The 15,673-nt window shown below is 33.7% G+C and overlaps 1 protein-coding gene across 8 annotated transcripts; it reads right to left on the minus strand.

The window, feature by feature from the left end:
• LOC107622751 (mitogen-activated protein kinase kinase kinase 1) lies at positions 4,166–14,723 on the minus strand. 8 transcript variants are annotated; one of them, XM_021113774.1, is made up of 9 exons: positions 13,169–14,720; positions 12,382–12,466; positions 12,114–12,176; positions 10,977–11,134; positions 10,139–10,223; positions 9,961–10,020; positions 5,920–6,030; positions 5,426–5,671; positions 4,166–4,642 (listed from the first exon to the last, which is right to left on the minus strand). In XM_021113774.1, the coding sequence occupies exons 1-8, from the start codon at positions 14,341–14,343 to the stop codon at positions 5,459–5,461; spliced, it is 1,950 nt and encodes a 649-aa protein (XP_020969433.1). In that variant the 5' UTR covers positions 14,344–14,720; the 3' UTR covers positions 4,166–4,642; positions 5,426–5,458. The 8 variants fall into 8 exon arrangements, with proteins under 8 accessions (XP_020969433.1, XP_020969432.1, XP_020969431.1 ...); XM_021113773.1 differs by having other exon boundaries at positions 4,166–4,959; XM_021113772.1 differs by having other exon boundaries at positions 4,166–4,962.

Raw genomic sequence — 15,673 nt, forward strand, 5'->3', positions numbered from 1 at the left:
TGCTTCTTTATGTTCTTACTGTATATGTCTTATTACTTGTGAATTATTTGTTTGTATCTTTTTGTGTCTGGTACTGGTGTTGAGGAGGTTCAGTAGGTGGTGGCGATAGGGTCGCGTGGAGGTTAGGATGGTGCAGGGTATGGGATTATGGTGTTCATTTTGTTAGAAATTTCCTAAGCTAGATTACCCTTTTTCATTATGATTTTAAGTTATGATTTTACATTTAGTATTGCCTTAAGTTTGAATCTCAAGTTTGATGTGAAGTACTAGAATTGCCTTTGGCGTCCCAAAACCTTATATCTTACATTTTGGACACTGTTACCATGCTGAGAACCTCCGGTTCTCATACCATATTTTGTTATTTTTTTTAGATGCAGGTCGTCACCCACCTTGGTGAATTGCGAGACGGTAATAGAGCGGAGGATCTTTATCATTCTTTTAGGTTTATTTTGGATATTTTGTTGTAGTACTCTCACTTTTGTATCCTTATTACTTTGATGCCTTAGAGACTAAACTTGAGAGACAGGTTGTTTATGTTTGTACCTTTGTAAAATTCTGTTATATCTGTATATATCTAGTCAGTCTAAACTCTGCGAGCTACGGCTAGTACTCTATGACTAATATGCTTATATATCAACATATATTCGGTTATCTTGTACCTGTTTCTTATCCTTTACGCTTTTAGTTATCGTGTGAATGTTTGCGCTTTTCTGTTTCTGTTTTTGAGTTATAATTCTCCATCGGGCTTCTTGTATTATTATTTATCGTATAAGCCTTAGAACTGTCGTGCCACTTAGTTATCCTTTGATTTACGGCAAGAGGTAAGACTTAGGATAATTAGGGTGTTACCTGTGTATGATGGTTGATCTCTTAGTCCCCAACAATGACATCAATGTTTCAATTTTCTTACCAGAACTATTGGCAAAGATTGGGCTCGGAAAAAACGTAGACTGAAGCTCCTAGAAGCTTCTTCACATACTCTTGAGATGACGGTTGAGAAGTACCTGCAGTGGACTCTAATGCCATAGATAGCAGGTATTTTTGGGGAGTATGTGTCAAAATTGAATCAAATTATTTGAGGTATATAGGTATTTGTTGATTATCTGAGGCAACAGGTCATTTTAGAGTGGAGAATATTTTCCCCAAGTCATATAATAGTATCCCCCTAATGCAAGAGGTAGTTTCACATGGTAGAGGTTACCCTCTTGTATGAGCAGGATTTGCAATAGTGGGGAGCTTCAGATTGGGTCTAAGTGACCCGACTTGGGTCTGATTGCTTGTAGGAGCCTAGGAGGCTCTCTTGGCTTACTAGGCTCTTTGTATTAGGATTATCAACAACAATTAGTCCAAGTCTATTTTAAGAAGGAAGAACCTTACTCGAATATTTAGATCATTAGGACATGTGGGAACTAAACATTTATGGTAGTTCCATGTAGAGAATCCTGAAAAGTTAGTACGCTTTTGGCAGTCTAGTACGTTTGGTTTATATTCAAGTGCTCTTGGGCTCTCTCAAATCCTTAATGTTCTCGAACACAATGCAGGAGATGGTCTGTGATATTCTTTTTTCTCCGATGATAAAAGGGGAAAGGGGGGAGTAAAGCAAAAGTTTAGAGAATTGGGAGATAGGCCATAGAAAGATCAGATAAAACCCTTCATCCTCTCAAACACCATGAACTCCAAGTCTAACATGTCCACCTCAGATGGGTTCTAGAAATCAGGGGAAGACATGTGAATAGGAAAAAATTTGACCATTTCTTTGTTTTGATTTGCTCTACTTGCATATCATGGTTTATCGTGTATATCTTATGATCTGATATATGAGATATGAGTTGTATGGTTGTTCTTGTTGTAGTTTTTGTCATAGGTACATATGAGAATTAATGAAATATTTAAAGTTATACGTGTTCTATCATCATCAAAAAGAGGGAGATTGTTAGCTCCACAATATCTCAGAATGTAGTTTCATGATTAATAACTCCTCATATAATTTAATAATTCCATTAAAGTGCTATCGAACATTTGTTCAAGTATCAAATGTACTAAAGAAATTTTCCTTAAGTAAAATAAGTAATCTAGGTGTCTTCTAAATATGAGAAAGTCTAAATATCAAAGGACATATCAGAAGCCAAATTGAGTAAACAAGACTACCTCAGAAGTAGTCATGCTACCTTGAAAGCATTATAGCACACTTTAAAAACACAATTTTCTCATTCCCAATTGCAAATCTTTTGAAGGTGAGCCACTAGTTACCCCAGAAAGACATTAATGAAACTATATGTTTTGGTTCTAACGCTTAAATTTCAGGGTGCTCAACAAAACAAACTGTTCGGAGAAGCCTCCTCTCTCATTTGCTTAAAGCATACTATGAAGCTACCAAAAAGTGGAAAAGGGGGCGACACATACAAAAAGCATTTTGACATTCACCATCATTTTGACAAATTAAATGTATTTCTTATTCATTCTTCTATGAAGATTTTTTTTTTTTCAAATTGTAATTTAAACGATTTGTATGTTCACATCTTAGATCAAATTGCATTCTGGTAAACCTAAACTAGTTTGTGTTCATCTATAACATTCTTGAACAGTCTTAGAGCACCAAGAAAAGGGTTCGCAACTACGTTGTAAAGTTCGTGAATTCTTTATCATCTTGGTTATCACTCTTGTTCTTAAACTCAACAATTTTTCATTATAACCTGATCTGTTAGTGATTTCTAGCCTTGAAAAGGTTTAAGAAAAAGAAAATCTAAAGTTCTTAGGTTTAGCCATGGTCTAATAAGAGTCTTGTTTAAGAAGGTTAGAGAATATCTAAATTTTTTAGGTTCATAAGATATTCAATCCAAGTGACTTCTTAGCCTAAGAAGGCTTGAGGAAGGAATATCTAAGATTCTTAAATTGATGAGGAGGTAGTCTAAGTCACTTCACAATCTTAAGAAGACTAGAGAAAATAATATTTAATGTTCTTAAGTTGGTGGGATCTAATGCAAGTCTTTTTTGGAAAGGTCAATAGAATATTAAAGGTCCTTAGATTAGGTTGTGGTTCAGGTTGAGTCAAAATTGTTGCCTAAAATAGCTTGAGAAAATAATATCTAAATTTCTTATATTGAATTTCAGTTCAGTGTAAGTCAAAGCTATAGCCTGGGAAGACTTGATGGAAAGAATTATCAGTAGACACTTATTTTATTAATAGAACTCATAACTTTTCTTATATTGCTAAGTACATCTTAAGTCTTATCTTTTATCTTTTGCATTGTGTTTATTTTCTTCTAAAAGATCTTAATTTGTTCAAGTTTTGTAGATATCTCAAAAATTATTTCAACTGATCTGAAGTCTATTAAAGACCTGAAAAATCTTCTAGTAAAACCTTGTTTTAAAAATGAATAAATGATCCTTCACAATTCGTTGAAACAACTCTTATTCTTGAGAAGTTATATTCTTTTCAGTGACCTTAAAAGTTGTTTTAACTCGCGAAGAATGACTTGAATTGAAATACTAATAAACTCGACTGCATACAAAGTCATAAGACTTAGACAAATATTTTCAGTTCACGTATTTCAGGAGAATGTGTATGCACTATTCAAGCTCCCTCGTGCACCGTTAACTAATTTCAATAAACTACCTGTAACCGAGTCTATTTTGTAATATTACATAGTTACGGCCTCTAATATATCATTATACCTACAAAAATACACAAAAAAAATTAGCCACTAAAATCCAATATATATATATTATTTAACTCATTTTCAATATATATTTTATATTATAACATATTTTCTATATGAATGAATAATTTGATAATTAATCTTTTGTGTACCGCTAACATAGTGTAACCATCACATGACAAGCTAGTTATTGGTTAGTCATAACAAAATCATGTTAATTAATGACTCAGCTATGGTTTAATATTAATATTTTTTACTTCAATTAGTTTAGTGTCACCATCAATAATAGTTCACAATTTATAAACTATGGTGTGAGAGACAAACATCAATTACCTAATTAATAAACTAAGGAATATCATGATACAAGTATTCTGCTCCGTGAGATACAAATATCACGATTGGTTGATATTTAAATCTTCCACACCATCCACCACTCAGTTCATGCTATTAAATACCAGCTATAATAATTGGCAATTACATAAATAAGCATCAGAGAAGCTAAGATAGAAGAGAAGAAACAACTGCATACAATATGTTGAGAATTAGAACAATATTGAGAATTTATATGTATACATTATAGAAAAGCTCGTTAATGGAAGGTAATGACTATGTACAAATAATAGGTCAACACTTTTACAAATTACTCACACCTCCCAGAAGTTTAGCCTTCAAGCTCTCCCACCTGTTAACTAATAAATAGGAACACCTGGGTACGGCTCGACGTATATAAATGATCATCGATTAATTAGTTACACACATGTGGAGCATAATTCTCAAAAAATGATACCCAAATTGATATTTCTCTGGAGAGCTATATGAAGGTTAGATCCACAAGGGTGCTTAAAATAATGGTTGAAGTTACAAGTAAACAAACTCTGAACAGCACAACCGATCATCAGTTTCTACTACAATGCATCCTACGCCAACTCCAGCAACATGAAGACTGAACATTGGAGATATTTAAAATCCAATGGAGGACAGATCTGTCACCAAGAGAAAAAGAGAATAGAATAGAACAATGGAGAAGATGACATCGACCTATGCTGCAGTAATATGCAACAATGCAGCTTTGATGTTGGGAATTCCACAGAAGACAAGTTAGAAAGACTTTATTCCATTTCCGAAATTATTTTTCAGAAAGATGATTTGGTGCAAATAATGATACCAAGCTTGGTCCCCCACACAACTTAATACAAGGCTTTTGCGATCATATGTGCATCTGATTAGACACAGACTAAAATTTCAAGGATCTTCACATTGTCCCCATCCTTCAGGAAACCATCAAAATGGACTCTGAAAGCTTCTGACACCAACGAAAAGGACCTCAAAAGATGGAAATATTAGACAAACTACCAATGATGGAAAAGTTAGACACAATGGACTAGCCATTGGCTTGCCATATTTCCATTAACAGAAAATGCTGGCATGGCAAACATGTATGATGACATGTCAGTATTTTCTATTCAAAGAAACGTGAGTGGATTATTTTGTTAAACTTTACTATCTTCGTGGGGTCTTTTAATTTGTTGTTTCAATCTTTCAAGATTTTTATTGTCAGGAGTAAAATCTTTTAGAACATGGTTTACTGCCCCATCCTTAAAATAAAATAAGTAAATAAATCATGAGTAATGAATCGAAGTTCTTGAAAGGACGGATATCCATCAGAATAGTTTTCAACATGAATTCAAGTGTTATTGAAAACAAAAAAGAAAAGAACAAGGGGGGATACAAATTAGAAAAATAAGATCTGATCTAACAATCTTTACCTTCAGTATTTTTCATAGTTGGACATCACAGGTTTAACCCCGTCTTCTAGGAATGAAAGGAGATGCAGAGCCAGATGACTGAGAAAGTGACCGTTGGACAAATGAATGGGTTAAGAGTTGAGTAGCCGTGGGACGATCATCAGGATTCACTTTTAGGCACTGCAGGATGAAATCATTTGCATCTCTTGAAAGAGAATCAGGTACCGGAGGTGGTTCACCTTTTCCAATTCTAAACAGTGCCTGCATCTATTGCGACAAGATTCGTCAAATATTCAAATCTCAAAAGTTAACCACCAGCAATGCAATTTTACTGTGAAATTGTTACAGGTAAAAGAACAGGAATTTAAACCTAAAATCAGGTTGTGAAAACTTCGGTAGTTCCATTGAGAGAAAGGGGGAAAGCAAGAAGAAAAACAATGTTGGGTTATATGTATACCCATTGAATTTGGAAACCGTGACGGGAATGAAAGTGGTAATCATAATAGGATACATACGCATTCCAAGTGAGAATATGGGATTTTCCCCGTCAACATCTCCAACACAGTGCACCCCAAACTCCATATATCAGCTGGAAGCCCATAACCTCGGGCTTTTCCTTTCACAACCTGCATATTACAACAATAATCAATAGCCATCTAATGAAAGAGAATAAACCACTAATGAACATCTGAAAGAGCAGGATTTTTGTCCCCTCTACTTTGGAGGCTTGCCCAATATGTTCAAGGTTTCTATTCCCAAAGGCAAAATAAATGACTTTAAATTAGAATTGAGTGGATCGAATTCAACCCTAAAAGATAGCTCAAGGCGTGAAGGATATCCAAGATCTTATAAAGGCTACCTACATATTATCTTTAGGCAAATGGAAACTCTAAACACACCCTCTCATGCTCAAGACTATAAATCTGAAGCATGAAGTTTCCAAGACTTTGGGCATCTACTGGAAGCTCAATAACAAACATAGAATAAGTTTTGATACCATATTAGAATTGAGTAATCTTAACTCAACCCTAAAAGCTAACTCATGAGATAAAGGATGTCCAGGCTCCCAAAGGATATATAGGCCTTATCTCTATGTGATGAGGCACAAACACTATTAATTATGATAGAAACAAGTTGTTTGTTCCTTTTAAGCTAGTTTAGCAGGTTTATGAGTAGTAGGGCTAGACCTAGCTGCTGCCTATAAATACTAAGGATTAGTTACTTTTAGTCAGTTAGAGAAAAATCTGTTCAGTTTGTTAGTTCAGGAGAGGGAAATTCTCTCCAGAGTTGGTTCCAACAGTATACTTCAATAAGATCACAATCCCTAGTCAATCAATAAAATCCCTAATTCTGCTAGACCTCAGTTCCTATCAAATTACAAACAGAAAAGAATTCTTGAAAAAGAAACATAAATACAGAACCACTGCCATGAACTATGTCCATTAATTCATCACAATGGTCAAGACTTAATATGAATTTAAAACAAGAAACTAAACAAAACACAAAAAAAAAAAAAAAAAAAAACAAAAAAAAACAAAAAAAAAAAAAAAAAAAAACAAAAAAAAACAAAAAAAAAAAAAAAAAAAAACAAAAAAAAACAAAAAAAAAAAAAAAAAAAAACAAAAAAAAACAAAAAAAAAAAAAAAAAAAAACAAAAAAAAACAAAAAAAAAAAAAAAAAAAAACAAAAAAAAACAAAAAAAAAAAAAAAAAAAAACAAAAAAAAACAAAAAAAAAAAAAAAAAAAAACAAAAAAAAACAAAAAAAAAAAAAAAAAAAAACAAAAAAAAACAAAAAAAAAAAAAAAAAAAAACAAAAAAAAACAAAAAAAAAAAAAAAAAAAAACAAAAAAAAACAAAAAAAAAAAAAAAAAAAAACAAATACAAATAGAAAAACAGAAAAATGTGAAATTCGGTAATAGTCTAGGACTGTCCAGAATAGCCCTGATGTTACTAAATCAACTGGAGAAAACTTACAGTCAATGTGAATAGATGCTTTTCTATATGTGCAAAACCTTGTAAATTTGTAATATAACAAGATCTTGATGCTATGCTCCATCGTTCCATAATTCTAACTTTCTAATAACCCTTTCAATAAGTGCAAAATAAGTCAACGTCCATGTTCGACATTGTATAGTAGGATTTCCATTTGAAACAATCATATTCTTGTTAGTTCCGAATCTCAAATTATGTTTTGAATTTTGATGATTAACAAATGACAAATATAAATTTAAAATTTCATCAATTCATTTCTAATGATCCGCTCAATCTCTTAAGTAATTAATTGCAAATCAGAAATGTATAAGACTTGAAAATGGTGTAATTAATGAACAAAAGAACATAAATCTCACTTCAATACACATCTCAAAGGCTACAAAAGCATGATTTCTAGACCTCAGATGCAGGATACAAGGACACAACTAGACCTCAGAAAAGCATTTAAATTCAACAGATATATTTTGGCTCCAAAGTATGAACTTGCTCAGTGAGCTAAAACACTGAAAAGAAATTATTTCTTACTCATCTTCTACATGTACAGAAAGGACTACCATATTTGCTAAAAGGACTATACCAGCCAAAAAGAAGCTTGTACTACTTGCACAATTTAAAAAATCAAGCTGTCCGTTATGAAGAAAGGATTTCCAACATCCCTTTTACCAAGGAACACTCTAAATACAAGATGAAGGACCCTATGAAGAACATAAAGATCCATTAAAAAACGAATTACTGCTGACTTGTTTTCAAAGTTGAAACATGAGTTCTTCATCATTCTTCATTTTTTGTGAACTCTTCATACCTCAATAGTCTTTTAAGTTTGTTTGTAATATATGTTAAACATAGTTTCATCATGCACCAGATTTACAAACAAAATCTAAGATAGTTCATATTTGTGATATATCTTGAAACAATAATTTCAGAAGCTGTAAAATGTTTTCATAACTTCTTTCTTGAAGCAATTTTAATAAGAATAATTTATAGTGTTTTCATGAGTGTGAGATCATGTTGTTTCCGCTCCTTAAAGGTAGCAGATCCAGTATTTGCTACCTTTTCGGCATCTGTAGAAAACTGTGGACGAATCTTGGATGGATAAGTGTGTTTCTCCATGTTAACAGTTTGAAAAGTAAGAAAACATGATGTTGCCATGTTGAGAAACTGTTATCGTCCAATTTCTCACTGATAGGAGCAATGGATGTTTTGGCAGAGGAATCAACAAGAGTGAGGGACATAGGTTTAGTATCAAGAACAAAAAAGAAAAATTGAGGCTCTTCATACCATGGAAGAGCTTGAGATGGAACCAATAACAGACCTTGAATGATCTGTTTGAACACGAAGAACTAAAAGCAACCGAGCTGGTAGAAGAAAGAGCGCAAGGAAGATGAGTGAAAAGCGAAGAGTATGAACATTCAATATCACTTGAGTATTGTGTTTACAATCTGTGTATTAATCACAATAGTAGTGCAGTATCTATCTTCGTCTTCTATTATCTTCTATCTTCTTCTTCTTTTATCTTTTATCTTTTATCTTTTTCTTTTATATATATTATATAAAGAGGATATTGGAGTAGTTTGGTGTCCAACTTTCTTTCCTAAAATACCCTTCATTAAGTATAATCTATTAAAAAAATTATTGTTATTTCAATGACTTGAACCCAAGACATTTTAGCTAACTTATAAAAAGCTTGCCATGACAACTAATTCTATTTTTATTATGTTTTAGCATATATTTAATATATAAAAAGTGGACATAAAGTAGTTGATCACCATTACATAGCATACTAGACCACCAATACATAGCACATTAGTATACTTAAATTATTGATACACTAGTATACATAGCACACTAGACCACCAATACACAGAGCTGATTAGCAACTAACCACTAGCTAACAGCTTACTAATTCTAGAAAGTCGTTGATCATAACCCACTCTATTTAACCGTATTGTCATCTTCCTTTACAATATCAAGATAAGTGTCGGTATTTGTTTTAAATTTCAATCAAATCCTAAACAATCTCATTTTATTTTTGTTAAAAGGATTTTGAGATATTTGAAAGATACTACCGATCTTGGTCTATGGTATAAAAAAGATACATGTACTAAGATCATGCGATATACAGAAATTGACTTTGCAGGAGATAAGGGTGACAGAAAAAGCACTAGTGGAAGTTGATGTTTCTTTGTAAATTGTCTTATTACTTGCAGAAACAATAAGCAAAATGCTGTTGCACTATCAACTGCTAAAGCAAAGTATGTAGCTACCACAAGTTGTTGCAAACAAGTCCTATGGATCAAAAATCAACTTGAGAACTACTTACTAAGGTACTCCAAGATCCCTATCTTATGTGATAATACAAGTGTCATATGTAATGCAAAAAATCATGTCATCATATTAGACATCATGTTCACAAAAGTTTAATTAGATGAAGACCATTGAAAATTCACATATGAGCAAAGCAAGGATATACTCCAATAACATGTTAAGTCCACCTAGCTTATGATAGTTGTATGACACGTTACTTTCATTCAAAAGGTGTCATTAGACAAGATTAAAGGCAAACCTCTGGGGCCATCCAAAATGCTGTTCCCTTCATTGATTTAACATCATTCAATTTGGTTGCCTAAACACGAGGCACAAAACAGCTTTAGAAAACATAAATAATTTGGAAATGAAAATTGTTCAGATATCTGAAAGAAAAAGTACTAAAAGAAAAAGAAAAGGAAGAGAGGAGCATCAACTGAAAAGGTAACCTTTGCCAATCCAAAATCGGCAAGCTTGACAGATCCATTTGCATCCACCAATATATTTGCACATTTAATATCCCTTTGATTCAGAGGAAAATGATTAAGTTACACTTACAAAGAGGACATAAATGACACAAACACAATCAAGATGTTAAAGAAATTGGGTTTAACCCAATGATACAACTCTACTCAAGTACTCATCAAATTTTCAAAAAATGGAACTCCTTTCACATGACTTTTATGTTAGGCAGTTTCAAGTTTCAATGACAAGTGGAAATGTTCTTTATACTCTACATCATCAGCTCAAGGCTTCTGCATTTAGTGAATCCCTCAAATTTGTTAACCTTGACCTAGTCTACATTGATGGAAAGGATTTTGCCTTTTTAAGAAATAAATACTCAAGAAAAGTTTGAAGTAATCAATTATTGTAAAAGCACTAGTCCTCCAAAAATAGTATAATGCATATTAGCATATAAGGGTATTTTTGTCTAGGGAAATGAAAGGATAGCAAGCACAACTCAATGAGAAAAACATTTTCTACCGCATAAAACTTTCATCTTCCTCTCTAGTTTGGCTTAATATATGGAACAATTTGTAGTCCAGAGTAAGTGATCAACAATAACAAGAAGAAAAAGAAACACAAATACAACAATAACAATAACAATAAAAGAATATTTATATTGCACTTTTGACCAGCAAGCAAAAGTACAAGATTCTTTGAAGCAAGGAAGTCAATGACCACAAACATGACTCATGACTCTTGGCCAAGACTACCTTACACTAAAGTTATTTACACCACAAAAAAAATAAATAAAATAAATTCTGGGATCACCTGTGGATGACATTTCTATCATGAAGATACTTTAGGCCGTGCAGAATCTGTCTGGTATATGCAGATACTTGGGAATCTCGAAGGGTATACCTATGGTAGAGGCTTGCAAGAGAACCTTTGGTTACAAGCTCAAGAAAGATATACAGCTTTGAGTCATCCTGCAATAAATGGCATGCAAATTGAGGTACAAACTACAATATAACCAAGACTGTAGTTATAGGGTGACAATACAAGCTAACGAAAACAAAAAGATCAATATACAATAGGACAGTGAAGATTTAGCTAGACTTGTCCATAACTGATGAACTCAGAATCTGAATTTGACAACAGCCAGAATGATAACTAAAGCTTTACTCATGAAACCAATTGATGGTATTGGGATCCTAGTTATCTATATAGTTTTTCAACCAGCATACCTTAAAAATCAAGGAATATCATATATGATCTCTTAAGATTGATTAGTATTGATATTTATTTTTCTTTCATGATTATTTCCATAATAGTACCATTATAGAAAGGGCAGCACCCAAACAGTGTAACATAGGTAGCATAACCTAATAAAAGTATCAATGGTTGATTACATAACATGAACCTGTGACCTTGAGGTTAGAGACAACTCAAGCATTGTTCCAAGGCTCACCTTCTTAATAGTACTATTATAACTAGGGATTAAATGCTATCTAGTATCTACTTTAAAACATCCGGTGACATCAAATTTTTTATTCATATCAATCTGTTCATCAACTATATTCTCTCTTTTATCCTTCTCTTTCTAAACTCCAAAATCTCAAAATGGTATGAGAATGATACCATCCTCCACCCCTAATTTCAGTATTGTGGATCCTTGTGAAGAGTAAAACTCATGGCCTATCATGACATAACATAATAGACCCATATGTTTACTCGAGGGGAAAGCATTGTCCAGAATATAAACTAATTCTCACCCTAGCAGCAATTTTTCCACTATACTTGCAAGCATACAGTTAAAATGATTTACAAGTAAGACTAAGTTATTATATTTTCATAACAATCTGTAATTAAAATGTTCAACATGGATTCAATAATGGTACACAACGAAATAACAAATTGAACATATAAAGAAACAGAAGGAAAAAGAAACCATAGAAAGAGAAGTACCATTTCTGTACCATAGTATTGAACTATATTCTCATGTTGAAACTGACTCAAAAGTGCAATCTCCTGGGACAGAGGAAGAAAGAGCACAATGAGGGGAAAAATATAGCAGGACAAATATTAGTGACAGTAGACAAACTAGGTTAGAAAACTTTCGCATCTTTTTTAATTTTTTATTTTGCATTAATGAATTCCATAAGGCATGAGGTGGAACAGAAAACCATAAAAACAAAAATGATAAAGAAATAGAGAGAGAGCAAGCCTATTGTACCTGTTCCAATTGATAGACACTTTGCTTTCCCTGATTCCCTTGATCAAGCAGTGAAACTTCTTTTACAGCAAAGAAGAACCCATCCCTACATTGATAATCAGAAGGTATGAAAATCATGTAAGTAGCACTTATGTAACTTAGAATTTGTGCAAAAAAAAGACTCCATTTATTTTAAGAGCTCTATACATAAACAAAATCAAAAGATGAAGCATGTGAAAACTCATTACATTATATTTATTCCTCACAAATCACAATAAGCTCGTAGGATGAATGCCTTTCAAGAAATTTTGTCAATCTGATTAAACAGTACTTTTATATTTTCAATAGTTTCCCATACCTATGGTTTTAAATACATAAGAGGCAAACCATTAAACTTTTTGCTGGCATTGAAGTCACCTATGTTCAGCGCATTAATTTAACTATACTAAATTTACAACTATGTGACAGTTCAACCAGTGTCATCATTCTTGTAAATTTCCTATTCAGGATGAGCAATAGATGGATAATAGAAATTACTTATAACATTCTAAATGGATAACATATTAACATTATATTAAAACTTCAATATGAAGGTCGCATACTAGAGCAAATCGTAAAGCAGTAAAAAGGTTTACAAATCTAAAATTTTGATAAAAATATATTCCCTGGAATCCTAACTAACTATTCCATTGAAGGGAAACATAGCACAACTCTTCACAACAGATTATAGATAAGGTTGTTATTGTGGTAAAAACAGAAACAGATAATGATAAACCAATTAATATGATTAAGAGTTGAGAACACTCACCCTGCAATTCCTTCGTAGACAGACCCAAAGGAACCGCGACCCAAAAGATCACCCTTCTGCCAGTGGGTAATAATACGCTTAAATCTTCCATTAGGAGATATATTATTGGACCTAGGATCCGTGGTAGTGCTAGAAGAATCATCTCCATTCGAAGTTGTGAAAGAACATGACCCAGTAAGCTCCGCAACAATCTCTGCGAATCTCAATGCATTCTCTTCTTCTTCTTTCTTCCCATCACCCCCTCTACCTCCTTCCTCTTCCTCTTCCTCTTTTTCTCTATTCTCTAATTCACCATGCAATCCTCGATGATCATCATCTGAATCACTGAATTCCACGAAATTCTCCTTCCCTTCACCTTGTGGAGCAAAATCCCTCAACAGGTCCCATGTGAAGGACGCGTTGTCCACAACCGAAACCCTACTCCCCGGCGCTGGTTTCAGCATAGGGGGCCGAAAGCCCTTGATACCTCCGCCACTGCCACTGCCACTGCTGCGGCCACTATCAGCAGTTACAGTAGTGTTGTAGTTTCCGCGATCACCGCCGTCTTTTACAGATTCATCAGAAGCCCAGACCGGAACGCTATCCTCGCAATTATCCCCAACTTCAACTCCATCATCTCCGCCAACGCAACCACCGAGAGTGAAGCAACTTCTGCAAGCAATCTCTTGAACGCATTGATCAGAAACCGAAACCGGATTAGGAGCCTTAGGTTGGGAACTATCCCCAAATTGACCTTCCTTCATCCCAATTTCTTCACTCTCCTTGACTTCATCCAAGTCGCGAAGCTTCAACCTCGGAAGAATATCCGAAGAAGACCGAACCTTCATGGCCTCCCAAGCCGCCGCGGGAATTGCGAAGTCCTCTGGGCCAGAGAGGCCGAGGCTCTGACAAATCCGGTCGAACTCGCCCTCGACGCCCTCGATTCTGAAGCTCTTGTGATCGTAGAACTCCATCGAGCGCGTGTAGAGCACCGAAACGCCGCCGCCGGAAGAGGAGGAAGTGGAGTAGTCATCGAACGACGAAGACGATGAGCCGGCGTCGTAATCGAAGTGCTTGGCGGCGTTGCGGCGCTCGAGACGTGGCTTCGACATTCGGGCCTTCTTGGGATCCACGCCCATGCCGTCTTGCTTCTTATTATTATTCCTACGGCCTAAAAATCGTGGTAAGTGATTCATGGCGAGTTAAATCCATCTAATGAAAACTCAAAACAGTGTTGTTGATGGGATTTCGCGTTTTGAATAGTTTCTCTTCTTTGGATTTCGAATGTTTTTTTGCGAAGCGTTTTGATCGAAATCGGGGTTTCGTGCGCTGAGGAAGAGAGAAAAAAAAAAGGAAAAAGCGTTGCAAATGGAGAAAAAGGGGGTTTCAGTGGCGAGAGACTGTATGCGTATAATGGTAAACGGCGATGAAGATAGAGGGCCTGGGGGGAGAGAGAAAACGCGGTGCCACGTTTACCGTAAAAGCGTGACTTGGGTTGGCGACTTGGCGTCCAGTTTTCCCTCTGTGCATGCAAATGTAGTTGTAAAAAGAGTAAACTACCAACCCTCTCTACATTTCGTAAAATGACAATGCGATCGGTCACCATAAAAATAATGCACTACGGTCTTGGTCTTTTACTTTTTTTTTTTTTTTTTTTTTAACGAAAGATAGGAGACGTGAACTCGCAACCTCTTAATTGAGTATGGAGAGATTATGCCATTTGAACTATTACTCATTGACTTTGTCTTTTACTTCTTTGTTCGTTAACTTTAAACGAAAAATACTAACCTATCAAATTCAAAAATGGATAAAGGCCTAATTATCTTTAAATTTAAATTGATTAAAAATTTATTTGTTTTTATTCTTTAAATGATATTATTTAAAAAAATTTATTTATTATATTAATATTCTTTTTTTAATAAATTATTTATATTTTAGTGTCAAGATATCAAATAGAATTATTAATTTAGTTTAAAAAGATAAAAAAAATTAAATTTGTTATTACTCAAAAAGTTTTTACTATATATCAAATAATGTATTCATTAGTTTTTATTTTATTGTGAAAATTATTTAGATCATAATATTAATAGTATATCATAGGATTATTATTATTAATGTATTAACCGAATTTTAATATTTATTATTTATATATACAATTTAAATTTAGAGACAATTAGGCCCTTATCCATTTTTGAACCTGACACGTCAGCATTTTTCGTTCAGAGTTGACGGAAAAACACCCACAGGGACCGCGTTGGGTCACGAAAGTAAAAGATAGGGACTGAAGTGAAACGTTTTTATAGTGAGGGGTCGCGTTGTCATTCTGAGAAATGAAAAGGGGCCGAGTTGGTAGTTCATTCTTGTAAAAATGGAACTGATATTAGGATATTAATTTATTGGTTTATTAGTTTAATCGATAAATTATTGGACTGATAAAATTAGTTTTAGGTAAATAAAAAATATAAAATTGTCAAAAATTTAAAAGATTTAAAATACATATTTTTATCAATATTTTAAGAATAACTA

The sequence above is a fragment of the Arachis ipaensis genome, chromosome B10, assembly GCF_000816755.2.
Source record: "Arachis ipaensis cultivar K30076 chromosome B10, Araip1.1, whole genome shotgun sequence".
NCBI classification, from domain to species: Eukaryota; Viridiplantae; Streptophyta; class Magnoliopsida; order Fabales; family Fabaceae; genus Arachis; species Arachis ipaensis.

Excerpts from the sequence above, each read along its gene's own strand:
- LOC107622751 (XM_021113774.1), bottom strand. The coding sequence starts at position 14,343 with ATGAATCACTTACCACGATTTTTAGGCCGTAGGAATAATAATAAGAAG. Across the intron at positions 12,467-13,168 it reads GTCTACGAAGGAATTGCAGG|GGATGGGTTCTTCTTTGCTG; the intron begins GTGAGTGTTCTC and ends TTATCAATGTAG. Across the intron at positions 6,031-9,960 it reads CATTTTGGATGGCCCCAGAG|GTTGTGAAAGGAAAAGCCCG; the intron begins GTTTGCCTTTAA and ends TGTAATATGCAG.